The sequence below is a fragment of the Mus pahari genome, chromosome 8 (genome assembly GCF_900095145.1).
Source record: "Mus pahari chromosome 8, PAHARI_EIJ_v1.1, whole genome shotgun sequence".
Taxonomy (NCBI): Eukaryota; Metazoa; Chordata; class Mammalia; order Rodentia; family Muridae; genus Mus; species Mus pahari.
Genome location: NC_034597.1, coordinates 38,548,674 through 38,568,308, shown reverse-complemented (window position 1 = coordinate 38,568,308; position 19,635 = coordinate 38,548,674). Strand labels below are relative to the sequence as shown.

Sequence of the window (19,635 nt, the reverse complement as noted above, 5' to 3'; positions counted from 1 at the left end):
TGCCTGAGAAAGCAGATCTCTCTGATGTTAACTAGTGGTGATATTTGTATTACTTAGCACAGAATTAACTTCACAAGATCCATGTTTCCTATCAGCAAATATAATTATGATATGTCCATGATTTGTTATGGCTATGATTACCCCTGACTATATGGAAGTCTATTGATTTTCTCCATATAATAATTGCATAAGTTGAAGAAAAAAATAGTCTGTATTTGCAGAAAATACTGGAGGAAATGGGCAAGTCTTTACGCATTCTAAAGCACTGAAGGGGTCTCTGCTTTATCATACAACAAACAGAAACTTCTCTTGTCTCTCGACTATAACTAATACTTAACATTGAAATCAATGGCCTTTTAGAAATCCATAAAAATTAATTTTAAGCACAGTCTGGCACACTTCATCAAAATGTTAACTAAAAACATACTTACACACTTTCAAGTTCTTCAAATTGTGGTGTTGAACACACCTAAGAAACAGATTCACCTTTTTAATGTTAACATCAAAACAAATTAGGTATTACAATATACATGCAGTACCACCCAACCATAAAATAAAAATATAGTTATGTGACAAATTTAAGATTAGGTTATTTATTTAAAAATGCAATGCTTTCCTTTTTCCTTTGCCTGGTTTTTGGAAACAGGACTTCATTGTGTAGCCCAGGCAGGCCTCAAGCCCACAGTGACCCTTTTACTTCATCATTCCAAAAGAGGAAGTCACAGATATGAGCCATCACCTGTAGTAAATGAATTTTCCTTATCATACTTAACTATTAAAGTGTTTTTCTAAGGACCACAGATTACTACACCAAATAAACAGTTAAGCATAAGCCTGGAGTGCATTTGACAAAGGAAGGAAAAAGAAATGTGTACACTATTAGCTTGACAAATCCGGCCATTTAAGATGGTTTGACGCTAATAAAAGTTTACTTACTTTAACAGCAATAACTAAACTATGGCAGAACAGAGAAACTGAGAACATATACCTTCTTACTTCCTAGGGCATTACACGGAATGGCAACTGCTTAAGAAGCAAACTGCCGTCCATGGGTACTGTACCTCTGGCAAACCAGGCTATGGTACCTCCTGAACACAAGCCTTTAAAGATTAAGTTTCTTCCTGAATATCCTTAAAAAGAACAGATGTGAACTGATGCTCAGCTATCAGGGCAAGGGTTGCTTTCGCTTGGGTTCCGAGTGAGCGTCTCACCTGTGTGCACTTCCCTCTCCCTGTCAGGTCTCCGTCCCTGTCTTCTAAAGCAGCCTTCATGCTGTTCATCTGCTCTTCCTTGCCTCTTAATCTGACAAAGAAAAAGAAAAATTTTACATGATTATAAAAAGTAAAAGTACTGAAGACTGTAAAATATCTCAAGTGTTCTTATAGTCCAAGTCCATTTCACTATTGTAGAAAATAAGTATTTCTACAAACAATTTCAATATAAAGGAATACAAGATTTGAGACACCAATTAAAGAAAGTTACTTATCACTGAACAAGACAGTGGATTGATTAGCACAGTTCTACCCTTACCCCATGTCAGCCCACCTAGGCAGCATCAATAAATATACACGACTTAGGAAATCCGGCTTAGGTATCAAATGCATAGCAGGTTTTACATAAGCAAGAAGCAACATCTCCAATTAGGTATACTAAGAAATAAAAGAATGAGCGTTTTCACACCATATCCTTCCCACAAAAAAATAAAAAAACAAAAAAACAAAATAAACAAACAAAACTAGCAGTTGTTAAAATATGAGAATCAAAGGGACCTTTTAAAAACCTAAAATCTTTTGAAATGTATTTTCCAGAACACTGAAATCAAATATAAAAAAGCCATAATTTTCACTCAATTTAACTTGTAGGGAAGAGCTATTTCTAGGAAAATAAGACAAATGCTACTTACAAATTCTGCAGCTCCTGGACTTGAGAAGTGACAGACAACTGAAACACAAAGGACAGAAAAAGCAGTTCACAAGGCTTTCCTTAGCTGATCGAGCCTCAGGTAAATATCTTGTATACATTTCAAAAGATGAAAGCCCAAGCTAACTCGTCATGCCAAAACAAGATGTGCTTGCATTTCACCTCCTCTTTTCCAGTGACAGTAAAAGTAACAAGGAGAGGTCAAGGTAGGGCAGATGATTACAAATGGCCTGCATGAGGTGGAATCTCTACAGGAGAGAACAGGAGCCTTCATTCAGTAACTCTCCACGCACCTCCATACAGTATCAGAATGTTCTAGCCCAGTCTTCAAGAACATCTGCACTATAGTGGTCTAGTGTCTTAATTTCCTGTTTATATACGTATTTACTTATGATTTTTGTACGTCTTAAATGTGTATGTGTGCACATGCATGTGCACATAAATGTGAAAGGCCAGAGGTCATCTCTGTGATTCTAGACTCTTCTACTCTTCCTCACCTGATGTTGTGGGACAAAGTCTCTCACTGAACCTGAAGCTCTGATCTGGTTCACCTGGCTGGCCAGTGAGGCCCTAAGAGCATCCTGCTTCTACCTCCCTGCTCAGGTTCCAGCTACGTGCTGCCATCCTGGCCCTTTACAAAGGAGCTGGATATCTGGACTCCAGCCCTCAGGCTACACAGTGAGCACTTTCCCTGCTGAGCCATCTCCTCAGCCCTTATAAGTCAGAGGCAACCTAGCATTTATCCCGCTTCCTCTCAGCCTTGTGTCGCATGGCAGCTCTTTGGGAGGAGCCTCTTCTGAAGTGTCAGTCACTAAGCTCACTCCAGCGCTGGACAGGGCTTCGATGAGCTGCTGTAATCTTAATCCGACAGACGGACAAATCATCTCTCCTGTACAATCTGGCCTTTCAATGAAGACTTGTCAGATTAAATCTCATCAGACCCATCTACTAAATAAAAAATGTCTACTTCTAAGATCTCCAATGAAACTTATTTCTTTTCTACAGAGGATGTAACAACACATTCAGTTCGTGATGTGTTTTGCATTTTTAAACTGACTAAACTAAAGCATTGATACAGAAAACTTTTTCCAGAAAAGGGCTTAGTAAAAGGTCTAAAAACAAATATAAACAAATATACTTGTAGCAAACTACTAGAGAATTATTTTCTAAATAACAAGGGAAACAAAAGTTTCAAGTAGCTCGCAAATACCGTACGCACTAATTCATCTGTCATGCTGTGGCTCTGGGAGTTTTACCTGGTGAGCCTTTTCAAGCTGGGCATTTCCTATTTCTTCTTTTAGAACCTCTATTTCCTGTTTCAAAGCCTTGACAATGATAAAACAGACAAGATTGGACAATGGAAAACACAGAGTTGACAAAGAATGTAACATACAAACACATGAATCAAATGGTTTAACTTAAGTTGATAAACAGAAAGGCCAGACACTGTTCTCTCTCCTCTACCTGAACAGCTTTCTCCTTATTAGCAACTTTGAGAAGTTCAACTTCTAGAAGCTCTTCCACAGACTTGATCTGTCCATCTTTCTCATGGATCCTTAAATAAACAAATCAAGCATTAACCTGACTAGAAATCACTGAGGTCCACCAACTAAGCATAAAGACAGCACCACATGAAAAGGCTCTCCAAGCCGTCTTGCATTTAAAGTGTGACAGTAACTCAACTTCACGGACAAAAACAGAGAAATACTAAAGCTTCTTTTCAATAAAAATTTAATCAGCAACTAATAAAATCTATGCATACAAGAAGCTGGTGGTATGCTTCAAAAACACACAGAAAAATCTACTGTTTGAACCATGAAGAATACTAACACCAGGAGGAATTGCGTTCCATTCAATAACATTGGATTACAGAATTTTAAGCTTACTACACAATATATCATCAAGAATGACAGGTACTTCAAAAGGGGATAGACATGCGTGAAACTTATCTCTCAGTGCAACATAAACTCATCTGTAATCCCTTCTTCTAAACACATAAAGTTAACAATCTGATGTCACATAAAATAGAATCAATTATGAAAATGGATTTTTAAAAAGTTAAAGATAAAAGTCTTTGAATTTGGGAAGTACAGCTAATGTCCCTTAGTCCACTGATGAAAAATTCTAGAAGGAAAGTCCAACTAATCCAAGCGTGGTATACACTAACATCTCAGCATTCAGGAAGACAAGATGTCAGTCTCGGGTACTCAGGAAAACCCTGGCCAGACTGAATTAGAAGGGAAGGGAGGGAGAGAAGGAGCGAGCGGGAGGAAATAGGGGGAAGTAATGTGTGCCAACTATAGATAGATAGATAGGTAGATGGATGTGTAATGTATGCCAACTCTCCCAAATAAATTATAAACTCCATCTAATTACACTAAGAAAACAAGTCAAAACAAAACCCTAATTTATAACAATGTTATCACTTACACTCTCTTAAGATCTTCAATTAGAGTCACAAAAGAAACCTGGAAACACACACACAAAAAAAGATGCATTATTTAGTACTTCTTAAAATTGTTTAAGTGAGACAGAAATAGAAATACATAATCCCTCAATTTGTTAGGATAAAAATCAAAAATGAAAATTAAATCCAGAAATTCTTTCTAGATGTTCTTAATGTCATAATGGTGAAAGGGGACAGCATTTTGAAAGATGAGACTACCCATACCTAAAAGAATAATCATTAGACAAATGCACAAGTTACTTAATCATTAATTCTAACCAGGGGAGAAATTACATCTAAGAAATTGCTTCATTTCACGTAGCCTTTTTTGCCATCGAGACTCAATTTGTATGTGTAGTCGAAATCTTTCATTACTGTATTTTTAAATAATAAAATGTCCAGCAAGATGTTATGCAAGCCTGATGACCTGATTGAGTTCAATCCTACATCAGTGAGGAAGTAGAAGGCAGAGTCACTCCTAAGTTGTCCTGTGACATCTACAGGACGATCCATGGAATATGTGTACCTTCATACATCCTACACACAGCAACAACAATAAAAAATTTTAGAACTTAAAATAAAAGATTGGTTCGTGTCCACCTAGGGATGCCTTAGCTTGGGGCTAGAGAGATGGCTTGGTGGCTGTTCTTCCAAAGGACCCAAGTTCAGTTCCCAGCACCCACATGGTAGCTCACAACTGTCTGCAACTTCAGTTCCAGGGGACTGACACCTTCACACTAACATATATTAAGGCAAAACACTAATGTACATACACATATATACATAAACAAACACAAATAAAAAGAGAGTAAACTGTAGGGCTGGAGAGATGGCTTAGAGGGTAAGAGCACTGACTGCTCTTCCAGAGGTCCTGGATTCAAATCCCAGCAACCACATGGTGGCTCACAACCATCTGTAATGGGATCCAATGCACTCTTCCAGTGTGTGTTTGAAGACAGCTGCAGTGTACTCACATATATAAAAAAATAAATCTTTTTTTAAAAAAATTGGGCTGAAGAGATGGCTCAATAGTTGAAAGCACTTGCTACTCTTTCAGAGGACCCAGGTTCAGCACCCACATAGCAACTTACAACCATCTTCAAACTCCAGAGCCAGGGAACTTGATGACCTCTTCAGACCTCTGTAGGTACTCTATGAATACGTGATGCACAGGCATATATGCAGGCAAACATTCATACACATAAAATATAAGTAATTTAAGTAGATAAGGAAAAACAAAAAAGGCTGGAGAGATGGCTCAGCGGTTAAGAGTACTGACTGCTCTTCCACAGATCCTGAGTTCAAATCCCAGCAACCACATGGTGGCACACAACCATCTGTAATGAGATCTAATGCCCTCTTCTGATATCTGAAGACAGCGACATTGTACTTATATATAATAAATAAATAATTCATTTAAAAAAAAAAGAAAAACAAAAAGAATGAAATTTTATTTGGAGTAGTTCACAGAATGCCTACCCAGCATGCAAATAGTTTTGAATAAATTGCAGCTACCCATGTCAGTAATCATTCATTGATTAAAAGTTTAATTGAAAATTCACCCTTGATTAAAAAAAAAAATGACTTGGGTGCCTTCTGCCTACTGTGAGAAGAAGTGTGTAGGAGCAACAATACGCTACCTGATCGCTCTGCTTAGCCTTCAACTCTTGAACTTCTCTCGTCAGGGTGGAGTTCTCTGTTCTTATGGCCTTTTTTCAAAAACATAGAAGCATAACACCCTTTTTTACTCTTGAAGCACAAGCTAGATCAGATTAAGCAAGCCCGCTCTTCCTCCTCTGCCCTTTTCCCAACAGCCTTTATAATTAGTCAACCGTTTTGTAATTCAGTCATCACTATACACTTCAACTGAAATGCTGACACCTCAAAGACACCATCTGTCATCTGTCAGCTACAGCTCTTACTTTACTTTCGCAGAAGTCCACGCTACTTTGGTAAAGGAGAGCAGTGAGGATCACCGCTTACAGTTTGGACGTAGTTCCAGGAGAAACATCTGTACTGCACACTGCAGCGAGGGTATCTACCTGACTGAGGCCTGACACTAGAATCATCCTCATCGCAGGGCCAATTTCCAAAGAAGTACCATTTAAATCGAATGAAAACAGTCTTAACTCAGAGCACTAGCGCCCAGCTGTGGACACAATCCCACAAAACCTTTCCAGACTGACAGAGTAAGCCCAATAGGACAACAGAGAAAACGCCTTACATTCAGCTCCTCCTCTCTGGTGGCCACCTGAATGAGTCCAGTTTCCAGTAATTCTTCCACAGTCCTTAACTTCTCATCCTTTTCTTGAATGCTGTGATTATAAACATAAGGCATACATATGAATGACTTGGTCACAGTAAATATCACTCCTAAGAATTTTACATGGACTACCCCCTCTGTCCCTCATTCATTATGAAACTGTAATTCTAGAAAAGTTTCTCAGGATCTCAATCATGGTGTTAAGGTGAACTCAGCAGTAAGTAAAATTTGCACAGGTAATGTATGGACTGACAGCAGCCTCAACAAGTCAGTCAGTGTCAAATGACAACCAAAAACATACCATAAGGTAACCCTGGCTAATCCACAGTCCAGAATGCTCTTGTCTATCACAAAGTGCTAATAGTACTTTAAGAATCCAGATTACTACCACTACCAATTCTGTTACCACAAATTTGAGAGAAAATACGAAAATGTCAAATATGTTTCATCAAAATATAAAAAATTAAACTCTTACCATTTTTCCATTTGTTCCACAACATCTTTATTAGGCTAAAAACAAAAACATCAAGAAGTGTTTAATTCTACCAAGTTTGCATAAGATACAAACTAGTTTAGTTTAGGATTCTAAATAGTTCCAAAATTTAGTCCTTACTTAAGAACTGTTCACAAGTTAATTTTCTTATTCAAAAGAGAACAAAAAAAGAACATGGACATGCAGGCCACAAGAGGAAAATGGCACTAGCTAACTGAACTTGCCCTCACCCCGATTCTTAACCTAGGGATATCTGGGGTTACCTAGAAGACAGAAAAGATTTCTTCAAATAGACAAATTTTACAACTTTTAAGGTAGGAGGTCACAAGAGGTCTTATCCTTTTTTTCAACTGAGTTTCTCCTACACTGAAGTCTAAAATAAACACAGTTGCATATATCTTGTTTATAGTCAATGGATTTTGAACATGTATGCACATGAAAATGCTACCAGACCAAAGCAGAGACTGTACTAACGTGTGAGTGCACTGCAGAAGCTCATGAATATAATTCCTGGTGAAGCAGGGAAAAATACGACATAAAAACTGACTCCACACCCCTGGCCTTTGGTCCTAAAATTCACCCAACCTGTGTTCACACACAAGAGCCGCCAGGGTTACTGTGTAACCGGAAGCAAAGGTTTCACCCTCAGCATTCTCACACCTTTAGACATTCAGTACTCCAGGTGTGGGGTCTTCTAGCAACACCTCATAAACCAATTTCCTATTCCTATTACTTTCTGATTTTTTTTTTTACCCTATCTCATTATAATCATTTTTCAAAAATAAAACGAATGCTTCCATTGCCAAGACTGAGTCTTAGGATTCCACCTCCTCTATGTGTCAGAATTTGTTCTTCTCTTCACGCGTACATTCCAGTCCTCAGGTTTAGGCATCTCAAAGATCACAATGCCCTAAATTCTGTGTCTGTAGACCAAAAGGATTGCTTTGTGAATTGCACAGGAAGACTGACCCGATGAGGAAAACTGCCCCATCATAAAAAAGGAGAGAAAACATTCCCAAAATGCATTTCATCAATCTGGCAGTTTACGAACAACTCCTTTGGAAGTTGCTGTTTATAAACTCAAAACTCTCATGAAGACAGTTTTTAATCCATATGTGCTTCAATGAATCCCATCTCACAAGAAACACTATCGAGTCTAGCTTACTGGAACCATAACTACTGAGTTGTCCTGGGCTTTCCACTTATCTCTAACTCCTAAATTCCATTGGCTCCCTGTCGCCACTGACTTTTGTGCATCCTTACAACGCTCCTCACTGTTAGACCATCACAGGCTCTACAGAACAAAAAAAGCCTCCTAGTTAGACCCTAGGAGAGCTTTCACTGGCCCTACACCCTGCTCTTTGCACTTAAACAATAGCTTAGAATGTTCTCAATGTATGTCAACTCTGTGCAACACCATCAAGCTACTCAAGTTTTTCTCTCAGCCTGGACTGCCCCTCACTATTTAGCAAATTGATGGGTAAGTTGTCCCCTATGTCACCTTTCTACTCTTTAAACAAAATCTAACTGTAAACATATACATAGTTCAGGAATTTAATGATGATTCACACTTTTCTAATCTATCCCACATAGAATCAAGTCTTACTCTCCTCCAGAGCCTCAGCTAAGAAGTAAAGGCCTAATGTACACTCAACAAACACTCAAACTCAACTCAACACTCAACTCAACTCCCCTTGCTGGTCTTCATGTTTAGTTACGTATTCTGGTTCTTCAACTCAAATACTGACCAATGTTTTCACTTTACTACACTTTACCAACCTAATCCAATCCTATTACTTCTTTCAGGATGATAAACCTAAATCAGCCTAGGACAGTATGATCAGGAAGAGGTGTCCGGCAAAGAGAAGCAATTTCCCATGGTTTTCACTGAGTAACCATGATGATAGACTCTTAAAAGTCTACTGGAGGGCCGGGCGTGGTGGCGCACGCCTTTAATCCCAGCACTTGGGAGGCAGAGGCAGGCGAATTTCTGAGTTCGAGGCCAGCCTGGTCTACAGAGTGAGTTCCAGGACAGCCAGGGCTATACAGAGAAACCCTGTCTCGAAAACCAAAAAAATAAAAAATAAAATAAATAAAGTCTACTGGAGCAAAAAATAAAGGCTGCCCAGCTTCCGGCCTGTCAGTCCAGCCACGAGGACGTTTCTGCTGATAAAGAAGGGCTTACTAGTCCTACTAAGGGCACTATCTAGTGACCATCAAACCTGCGCACGGTCATCCTCCCTTGTGCCTAAGGACAGTCTCATACCTGAGGACTCGGGTCTTTGCTCTTGCTACAGCTAAAGAACCACCAACATGGCAACATTACCAGTTCCTGCTTCAATAATCTCAATCTTTTCCTCCTTAATAAAACCATCTGGGTGGGGTGGGAAGGAAGTAGGGAATGTGGGACAGTTGGAGGGAGGATGGGACGGGGATAAAATATAGTATAAAAAGGAAAAAAGAAAACAAAAACATCTGGCAAGAGAGCTGAAATTTTTACATCACAAACCTGTTCTCTTAACTGTCATTTGAAATTCTAACTGCTTTATATGGAAAAGGAGGTTAAAGAAAGTTGGAAATGAAAAGAAACTTAGGTATACTGACTTTTATCTCTTATTTCACTATCAGTAACAACAAAAGGTGACTAGAGAATAAGCCAGCGAGCAAGGCTGGCAAGATGTCTCAGGAGGTAGGGGTACCTGTTGCTATGCCTGATAATCAGAGTTGAAGCCTCTGGGCCCCACAGTGGAGGAAGAGAACCAACTCCTAAGCCACATCGCAGGCTGTTCTTTGAACTCACACATCCCAAAATATCTATATAATAATAAATTTCTAAGGAACAACTGAAAGAAAGACAAAGTTTTTTTGATTTGCCATGACAAAAGGTCTCGGGCATGTCTCAAACCTATCTAAGCCATTCATGTGCCTTTTATTTCATTGTTCTTCCAAAACTAGAGAACACATTTAGGAATTACCCAATAGCAGACCAAAATTAGCCCCACAAAAGTGACTTTCCCATCTCCTTGATTCCTTGAAATAGAAAATTGTGGCTACAAAAATTTATTCAGAACATAAGAAAATTGTATGCCATACTACCAGATGTAATTCTATATAAATTCTATTTGATATTTTATACACTTTAGATGATTTAACAGAACATCTAAAGGGTATAAAATATCAAATAGAAAGTTGAATAACTAAAAAGACAAAAAAGAATTTTTTCAAAAATAATTATTTCCACAAGTGTGATTGGAAATCTTACATAAAATAATAGAAAAGCATATTTGAAAGCATCATAGGACCTATTGGAAAAACATTAGCCTGGTGATTTAACAGTTACATAAGGTTGGAAAACTTCAGTTTGGCAGAAAACAGAAGTTTATAAAGTTATTGTTTACATTTTTTTCTATTAACAAATATTTTGTTAAAATGTTGAGTATATTTGACAAATATAAGCAAGGTATTTTGTTTTCATTTCCTCATCTGTATATTATTTGAAGACCCTGTAAGTTAAAAGGAGGTCTTAAAGATTCAAATTTTGGGGCTGGAGAGATGGTTCAGTGGTTAAGAGCACTGACTGTTCTTACAGAGGTCCTAAGTTCAATTCCCAGCAACCACATGGTGGCTCACAACCATCTGTAATAGGATCTGATGCCACCTTCTGGTGTGTCTAAAGACAGCAACAGCGTACTCAAATAAAATAAATAAATAAATTGTAAAAATAAATAAATAAAAATGCTGCCAGCAAAACTATAGCTGAAAACTAGAACAGTCAGTCAAGTTTCAAAGACGGTCATTTGGGCTTGGTTCCGATAATTTCTCGAGTACTTTATCATTCATAATCTATAATACAACAAATGAGAATATTAACACTTTTCCATGCTACTTTACACATATACAAAGTAATAAAGATTATACACAGCATTGCATTACACAGAAGGGAAGGAAAACGTAAACTGATAAACTGATGTTAACAAATACTTCAAGCAACAGCTGCTTACACCAATAATATACAATAATATACTTGCTTAATTGTGAATTTTAAAATAAAGAATGAAAGTAGCCGGGCATGGTGCTGCACTCCTTTAATCCCAGTACTCGGGAGGCAGAGGCAGGCAGATTTCTGAGTTCGAGGCCAGCCTGGTCTACAAAGTGAGTTCCAGGACAGTCAGGACAGAGAAACCCTGTCTCGAAAAAAAAAAAAAAAAAAAAAAAAAAAAAAAAGGATGAAAGTATCTCTAAAGGATGTGCTATCATTTCCAATAAATCTTCCAAAAGCTTACTATGAGGGAAACATGCAAAGTTTATATTCTTATGGAACATGCAACAACAAGACTTTCTTGACTACTCTGTTCTAAAAATTCTTACATTTATCTACTTATTCATTGATAGTGTATGATTGTGTATGTGCAAGTGGATGTGGATGTCAGTAAACAGGTGTGGGAGGTGGTCCTCCCCTTCCATATGTAGTCCCCAGAAATCACACTCAGGATTGGTGGGAAATAACTTTCCCTGTGGAGCATCTGGCCAGTGCCTAGAACACTTTCTAACACTGGAAGGGCTTATGTGAGAAAATGTGAAGGCAACAATAGGAGCTCCAGCTGCTGACCATTCAAGACAGCTTTACTGGCTTACAAAGGGGTGTGTGTGTGTGTGTGTGTGTGTGTGTGTATTCGTTATTGCATATATAGTATCATTATCATATATACAATTAGAATATATACATACATTATTAAGAAATTATTTAGATGTGCAAAGCACTAGACTAAGCAATATATTCAAGTTTGGCCATTCAAATCTAGAAATACTTACATACAATCCTGGTGAGAGAGGCTGAGTAGGAGAGTGGGAAACCAACTCTGAGGCACCCCATCCCTAAGTTTCAAACCCACTCTTTGTTTTAAAAAATACAACATATTGCCTGTAAGGGTAAGGCTCCCAGAACAGATTTTTTTTTTTCTTTCCTTCTTTTCTACAAAATGCTTATGAGAAGATTAACATCTCCTTCTTCTCAGAGACATAAAACTTTAATTTTAAAAGAAAATTTTGAGCATAAAATGAACAGGGTAGTCCAAAGCTGCACCTAACCCTGAGCACACTCTCCATCAGCTGGGCTCTGCTCAGACTGTCTCGCTCGGGCTCTACCCACACCACCCACAAAGCTCACCTGCTGAGAAACGATGGCCTGCAGCTTCTGAACTTCCAGTTGTAATGCTTTATTCTGGTCATTCAGAATCTGGAAGAAAGAAGCACAATTTACGATTTTTTCAGAAGGAACAAGTAATAATACAATCATTTGAATCAATTATTGAACAAAGCAAACCCACACTGTTGCTTCAGGTGTTCATAGAGACTGAAGGGTTCCATACAGACATAGAAATTCAGAGCTCAATTGACAGGATTAACACTGCAGCAACAGTGAAGATAGCAAAACTACTCACAAATGTAAAATACTCATTTAAAACATGCCAAGGAATGCTTGGGGAAAAATCTATTTCAAACATTTAAGATCAGATAAAGTACATTTAGGCAAAAAGTCTAGTAAAAATTCACTATTCACATAAGACACCAAATAAACTAGGGAAATAATACAAATGATTTTTTTTAAAGCACATTCAGTGTCACTGAAATTAAACTTATATGAAGTTGTCTGGGAAGGCAGAGCTCACACACCTTAAATTCTTCCATTTTGCTGGCCACTTCGCGCTGCAGCTGCTCCTCAAGCAGTCTTATTTTATCCTCCTTTACGTGAATACTACGAGAAGAAGAGACAGTCAAGGTTGTCAAGGCTATCTGCGCAAGCCTCAGCTGGAAGCACCACTGCACATAAACACACATGCACGAGTCTCTGCACAGAATACATTACTCGCCTCTTCTGCATCTTCTCCACCTCATGTGTGGTAGCAGCCTGTATTCAGAATAAAATAAGAATCTTATCATCTTAGGAAACCATCTAAACTATTCATTTATTCATATAAAAACTTTCATATTCATATAAAAACTTTCCATAGATATAGATTAAAGCTATAACAAACTATGGTATTCTATGTTTTATTGTCCATTATTTTTAACTTCTCAGAGGCCAATTATCTCTAATAAAGGTTTTCCCTTTACACATTAGATGGAAAAATCCAAAATGGGTTAACACACTGCGACTGTTTTAACAATCTCTTCTATCTCAGAAATGATTCAGTCACTGTACCATACATTAATTCCAATATGAATCAGTGACATCTAAGCGGTCTGTGCATTAGTTCTCAGTAACACCCCACAGGCAAACACACGTAACCAGTATAGACACCGAAGACTGAGGGTCACAGACTCAAAAAAAAAACAAGGCATGTCAACCTTCTTCAGAGATAAATAAGCAAAAGCGACTTATTTACCTGCTCATTAGCCAGCGCCTGCAATTTCTGCACTTCAGCTTTTAATAAGAAATTCATATTCTGTACATCCTAGAGCAAGAAAGAAAAAGCATACAGGATTAAAAATATTTCATATAATTCAAACTGAACTGTGACAAAGCATCTGCTCTGCTTAAGAGTTAAAGGTCTCAGATTATAAATTTCCTAAATCATGTGTGTGTGTGTATACCAATCATCCATTCGTGTTATTTGGCAAATTTCTGAAATTGTTATAGAAGGCATTATGAGAGAAGAACCCTTCTGGGTTTTTCCTTTTAGAGCTTAAGAAATATCCTTCTTTACAGTTCAGAAAAGAGAAAGCACTTTCCATGAGTTCTAGAGTATTTTTCATCCTTCATACAAATGCATACTGACTATAACCTTTAGGGTAATTCAGCTTTGAGTCTATAAAATCCTACAACAAGCTATATGAGCTACTGTACCTTAAGTTCCGCCTCCTTGCTTGCTAAGTGATCCTGTTCATTTGCTAATGAGTCTTCAGTCTGCTTTAGCTGTTTGTCCTTTTCTGCAATCCTTCAAGAAAATATATTTGTGCTTTTAATAGCATTTACAAACAGGATTTAAAAGTCTTACATGAAAAGGATCATCTTAACTAAGCTAAGTTTCTCCCATAACTGTACTTTCTCTTCCTAGAGACACTACTTAGTCTACTAGTAAAGCATGATGGCAGAGAGAGAGAGAGAGAGAGAGAGAGAGAGAGAGAGAGAGAGAGAGAGAGAACGAGAACTTGCAAAAGTTTGCTCCCTCCCTCCAGCGTGTGAGACCAGGGGATGGTATTTAAGTCAATCAGGCCTGACAATGAGAGCCTTTCTCTACACCAAAATATCCCCTATTTTATGGCAGGATGGTCGTTCACACCTGTACTCAGGAGACAAAGGCAGGAAGATCATCACAAATTCAAGGCCAGTCTAGGCTACAGAATGAGGCCCCAAATCATAGATACACAGATGGATAGACAGACAGACAGATCCATTATTTAAAACTTAAGTTAAAGAAGTTAACTTACATTGAAAAGTCTGGTATCAAAACCAGATTATAGGTCATCTGCACACACCCGACCCACATCTGTATAGTTATGTAAGTATGCAAATTTACTTTTGAGTGTATGGCCTACTGCCACAGGGCTAGACACAGCAGAGCCACGAGTGCAAAGCAGACTCAAGCACTAATTTCCTCCCACTACTCTGAAACCACAGTTGCCTCGTCTACATCCTTGCCAATAGCGCAAATGAAGGCAAGTTAGGCAGCTCTATTAGAACAACAACAACAAAGTGTGATGTGTGGGCTGAAGAGACACGGATTAGAGGAGAAGATCAAAATAGAGCTTAGGGTAATTTTCCAAACAGGTAAGAGAATGAAATTAATTGTGTATTGAATCAAACAGGCATCTGTTAGTGGTTATCAATTATAAGAGAAGTGTGGAATGGCAAGCTTACACTTTATGTAATTCTTCTGCTAGAACTGAAGCGGAGGTCTGAGAAAGAAAAACATTATCAACATAAGAGCATTTGAGAAAAAGCTTAAAAGCTGTACAATAATCAAAACAGAGCTTTTAAAAAGAGAGAGAAATTAACATATAAAGTTGTTAAAGACATCTGGTCTATGTTGAGTAGCTATCATTCTGAAAGCATATCTGATCACCAACAGCCACTATCAAGGAATTACACAACACATCACAGAATAATGACAAGCAGCGAGTACATAAGGGGCACAGCCACCACAGAGGCCATCCCTACCCCTGTGCATCTCTTCCTCAGCAGAAGTGTCTGACAGGATCCCTCGTGAGCAGACAGGGAGGAGACTGCCAGGGCTGCCTCCCCACTGCTGAGGTTCTCAGCGCACTCAGGGATTCTGACAGGCTGGAACACTAGCGCTCAGCTGACAGGTCCCAATCTAAGTGGGGTTGGTAACTCACAAACATACAGCTCCATTTTGCTGAATTAGATGGTTCTCCCCCAGATAATTTATAGCATCATCTCTACAAAAAAAGCAATTAGGAAAAACCATTTACGTGCACAGAGCTTTGGGAGTTTGAACTCTAAAATTACCTTTTAATGTTAAAATCACTTTTTAGGTAAAAGTGAAATTCTTTTTCTTTTTTAAAGATCTGTTTTTATTTGGAATATGTGTATGCAGCGGGAGACATGTGCACATGACATGAGTGCAGTGACGGAGGAGGCCATTAGATTCCCTGGAGTGCTGTTCCAGGCAGTTGTGAATCACTGGGCACAGGTGCTGAGCACTAAACGCTGGTCCTCTGAACCAGCAGCAAGCACATGTGGCTGCTGAGCTGTCTCCGTAGTCCATCCAAGAGTCAAATTTCTAGTACTTGCTGCTATAAATAATTTTTATAATTTTAACATTCAACTGAAATTGAAATTTATAGTATATGTATTTGTGGAAGCCTTCGCATTTTTCTGAATGTTCTATCATTTATATTCCAAAGCCTATCAATGAATTAATCAATCAATCAACCAAAGAAAGGGGCAATGATATCAATGTTTGCCATTAACTAAACTGAATACATTTCAAACTGAGTCGTCTGCAAATAACACAGCTCCCCGCTGTGCATGTGTGGGATTCCTGAGCAAAGTCAGTTTTCTGTGACAGTGCATCAATCACTCCATCAGCCCTAGTCTGCATGCATTTACATTGGCTAGACCTTTTGTTTTGTGACAGAGTTCAGAGCATTTCCCCAGGAGTGAGTGTTCTCACCTACCCCTTCTAATAACACAGGTTTGGGGTTCTTAGTGCTGCCCAATATTAGATATAATATTTAGTGGTTGAAACTTTGTATCACTACAAACTGACTCATTGACTAGTCTCCGAACTACTGAAGTTTGGCACCATAGGAACGTTCAGATAACTGTTACTGAAAGCTGCGATTAACGGAATCAATTAAAAAGCACCATTACCTGAGCTGCTATCTGGGAATGGAATTGTTGAATCTGAGCTTTCAAAGCCTCATTTTGTTCCAAAATATCCTTTCATCAACAGCAAACAGAGAAGACAAAGGTGTCATTAATAAATACTCAAGTATACATGAACACAAAGATTTACATAGTCTTAATATCTTTAAATGATCTTTATTTAAAGCATTTAAGCATTCTATTTTGAGTTCATTTACAAGGCCGACATCAAGGCTGGTTTACTGTCCCTGATCCTATCACAAGAAGTCCTAAGGAAGTGGATGAGCTCATCTTTAACATGCTCAAAGATTAAATGTTAATTATTTACCACCATTAAGAATTAGGACATATGGTGCCGGGCGTGGTGGCGCACGCCTTTAATCCCAGCACTTGGGAGGCAGAGGCAGGCGGATTTCTGAGTTCGAGGCCAGCCTGGTCTACAAAGTGAGTTCCAGGACAGCCAGGGCTACACAGAGAAACCCTGTCTCGAAAAACCTAAAAAACAAAAACAAAAACAAAAACAAAAACAAAAACAAAAACAAAAAAAAGAATTAGGACATATGGGCTGGAGAGATGGCTCAGTGGTTAAGAGCACTGACTGCTTTTCCAGAGGTTCAAATCCCTGCAGCCACATGGTTGCTCACAACCATCTGTAATGGGATCTATGCCCTTTTCTGGTGTGTCTGAAGACAGCGACAGTGTACTCATATAAATAAAATGAATAAACTTAGAGAGAGAGAGAGAGAGAGAGAGAGAGAGAGAGAGAGAGAGAGAGAGAATGAATATGAATCAGGATATTCCACACTTATCCTAATTTCTTTTTCTTAATGATTTGAACACTGAATCGGAAGTTTATTGAACTTAATGTATTTACAGACATGGGTTTTGAATTTTTCTTTACTTATAATTTTTTAATTAAATGATAATTAAACCATTTCCCCTCCCTCTCCAATGGCCCATTATTGTTAATTACCACCGCAGCACACGTAACACATAAAGACAGACAGATACCTGCACTTGGATCTGCAGAGACTCTTCTTTGCTTGCCCTCTTCTGCTCGGACTCCATCAACTGCATTAGTCTCTGCTCCAACTGCTGCTTTGATACCAAGGTGTCTGTGAGCTTACTATGTAGACTCTGGACTTCATTTTCTTTGGCCACAAATTTACTTTGTAAGTCTGGAGTAAACAAAAAAAACTACATCTTACGAAATGTCTCCTCTTCCCCTCGATCGCTCCCCAGTGGATGCACTGCCGTCTCTGGAACACTTGCACAGATCCGCTGCCTCTTTCTGCACCGTCTCAGTGGCTCATCCTCTCTGTACAATGCCCACCACCTGTCCAATTCCTCTTGGCATAAGGGTGAGTCCTTCTCGATCAGAGTCTGTGTGGTCTCTCGATATCCAGAGCTGTGCCCAAGACTTGGCACAATACTGCATGCTCAATAAGCATTAACTAAATGGGATATAAAGGTTTTTAAATGGTTGTACCGTTTCTTGAAAGCACTCTTTATTTCCCAAAAGATACCTTAATAATGTAAAGAAATTCGATGAAAATTCCTTGAACTCTGCTACACAGAGAGATGCCAAGGAAATCTATTATCTAAAAGCTGTCATTTAAAATATTATTTAAATAATTTGAAATGAAGGATAACTTGTTTCCTTTCTTCCTTCTTACAGGTAACACCACACACACACACACACACACACACACACACACATAAATAAATAAATAAATAAATAAATAAATAAATAAATAAATAAGAAAAAGTATGTATATTAACTCAAAATGGCAATAAATGAAGACAACGTGAATTTAAAGACAATCATTAATTTGGTTGAAAAGAGAAAGGAAAACCTAAGTCAAAAGATTAATGACAGGACATCACTGGCAGCATGATAATCATCACCCTGTCCCATACCATGAACAAGTCATAGGTCATAGGGAACCCATTACCACAGATGGAAATAAGTAGCTGTGCATGTGTCTTACTGTGTCCTTACCTTAACAAAGGTAAGTTCTCACATATAAGACAATACAACTCAGAAAGAACTGCTAAAAAAAAAAAAAATCAGGCATGTAATAATGGACATATCTGGGATTAGAACTCACAGAAGCGAAATATCTATTACCAACAGTTACAATTAAAACATTAAGTTCATGATGTCAAAATTCTTTAGATGAAATCATTGCTGACTTATAGCTCAATCTCCAGACAAACAAATCTTACATGATAAAAAATTTTCAGGTTACTTAAGGCCTCCACAAACACACTTCTCATACTCATATACATACTCATATGCAGCTAGCGGAAAAGAACAAAGCTTTATGCAGTGTAGGAGAACAAGGCATGACAAAGAGCAGACAGAGTGGCAGAAAGGAAGAGTCATAGGACACAGGAAATAATAAGCACTCGAGCATTAGAACGAGCACGAAGATGACACCCCCAGGAGGGGCCATGAGAAGTCAAGCATTTAAGATGTTGAGGAGAAATAGATTAAGAAATGTTTAACAGTATTGTTCTTACATAGATTCTAGCCAATACCACATGCATATATATAAACAAATGTACATGTAGGTGGACACAGCATAACATAAGGAAAAGAACAGAAGCTAACCACTAGGGCATGGGTGCGAGGAAGGACTAGATGCCAGGGATAGACACGAGTTATGAAAAGGGGGATACAACTATCTGCTTTTCTAGTTAAAACTCTGTCATGGATTTCCCATTTTTTTATGGTGAACGAGTAAAATGCAACGTTAAGCTCCATGACTTTGGAATAGCAACTCTAACTGTGTAGGTCACTGAGATTATAACATTGGGTCTAGATGATTTACAAGTTTGGTTTTTAATAAAGTTTATTTTTTAAGAAGATTCACTTTAGCTGGATGGTGGCTCATGCCTTTAATCCCAGTACACAGGAGGTAGAGGCAAGTGTATCTCTGTGAATTCAAGGCCCACTCACTCTCCATAATGAAATACAGGGCTATGCAGAGAAACTCTGCCAAAACCAAACCAAACCAAACCAAACCACCTCACTCTTTTAAGTCCCAGCATACAATCTGTTTAGAAATACAGAGTAAACTGCTGCGGTCTAAGAAGGCGTGGTCAGCTAGAGCTCAGGATGAGGTAAGCACAGGATGAGGTAAGCACAGGATGAGGTAAGCACAGGATGAGGT

At 38.4% G+C, this 19,635-nt stretch overlaps 1 protein-coding gene across 31 annotated transcripts in view; it reads right to left on the bottom strand.

The window, feature by feature from the left end:
* The window catches only part of Ktn1 (kinectin 1), an 89,845-nt gene that overhangs the window by 27,919 nt on the left and 42,291 nt on the right, over nt 1–19,635 (bottom strand). For 16 of the 31 annotated variants that reach the window (XM_029541888.1, XM_029541887.1, XM_029541894.1 and 13 more), the window contains exons 11-27: nt 17,468–17,634; nt 16,463–16,531; nt 14,984–15,021; nt 13,970–14,060; nt 13,509–13,577; nt 12,993–13,030; nt 12,796–12,877; nt 12,290–12,358; nt 7,105–7,139; nt 6,591–6,681; nt 6,007–6,075; nt 4,351–4,388; nt 3,385–3,475; nt 3,177–3,245; nt 1,904–1,941; nt 1,212–1,302; nt 432–469 (exon numbers count right to left, since the gene is read on the bottom strand). In XM_029541888.1, the coding sequence (XP_029397748.1) occupies nt 432–469; nt 1,212–1,302; nt 1,904–1,941; nt 3,177–3,245; nt 3,385–3,475; nt 4,351–4,388; nt 6,007–6,075; nt 6,591–6,681; nt 7,105–7,139; nt 12,290–12,358; nt 12,796–12,877; nt 12,993–13,030; nt 13,509–13,577; nt 13,970–14,060; nt 14,984–15,021; nt 16,463–16,531; nt 17,468–17,634 (1,183 nt within the window). The remainder of the gene's footprint in view (nt 1–431; nt 470–1,211; nt 1,303–1,903; nt 1,942–3,176; nt 3,246–3,384; nt 3,476–4,350; nt 4,389–6,006; nt 6,076–6,590; nt 6,682–7,104; nt 7,140–12,289; nt 12,359–12,795; nt 12,878–12,992; nt 13,031–13,508; nt 13,578–13,969; nt 14,061–14,983; nt 15,022–16,462; nt 16,532–17,467; nt 17,635–19,635) is intronic. The other 15 variants (XM_029541893.1, XM_029541892.1, XM_029541898.1 and 12 more) reach the window with 1 other exon arrangement.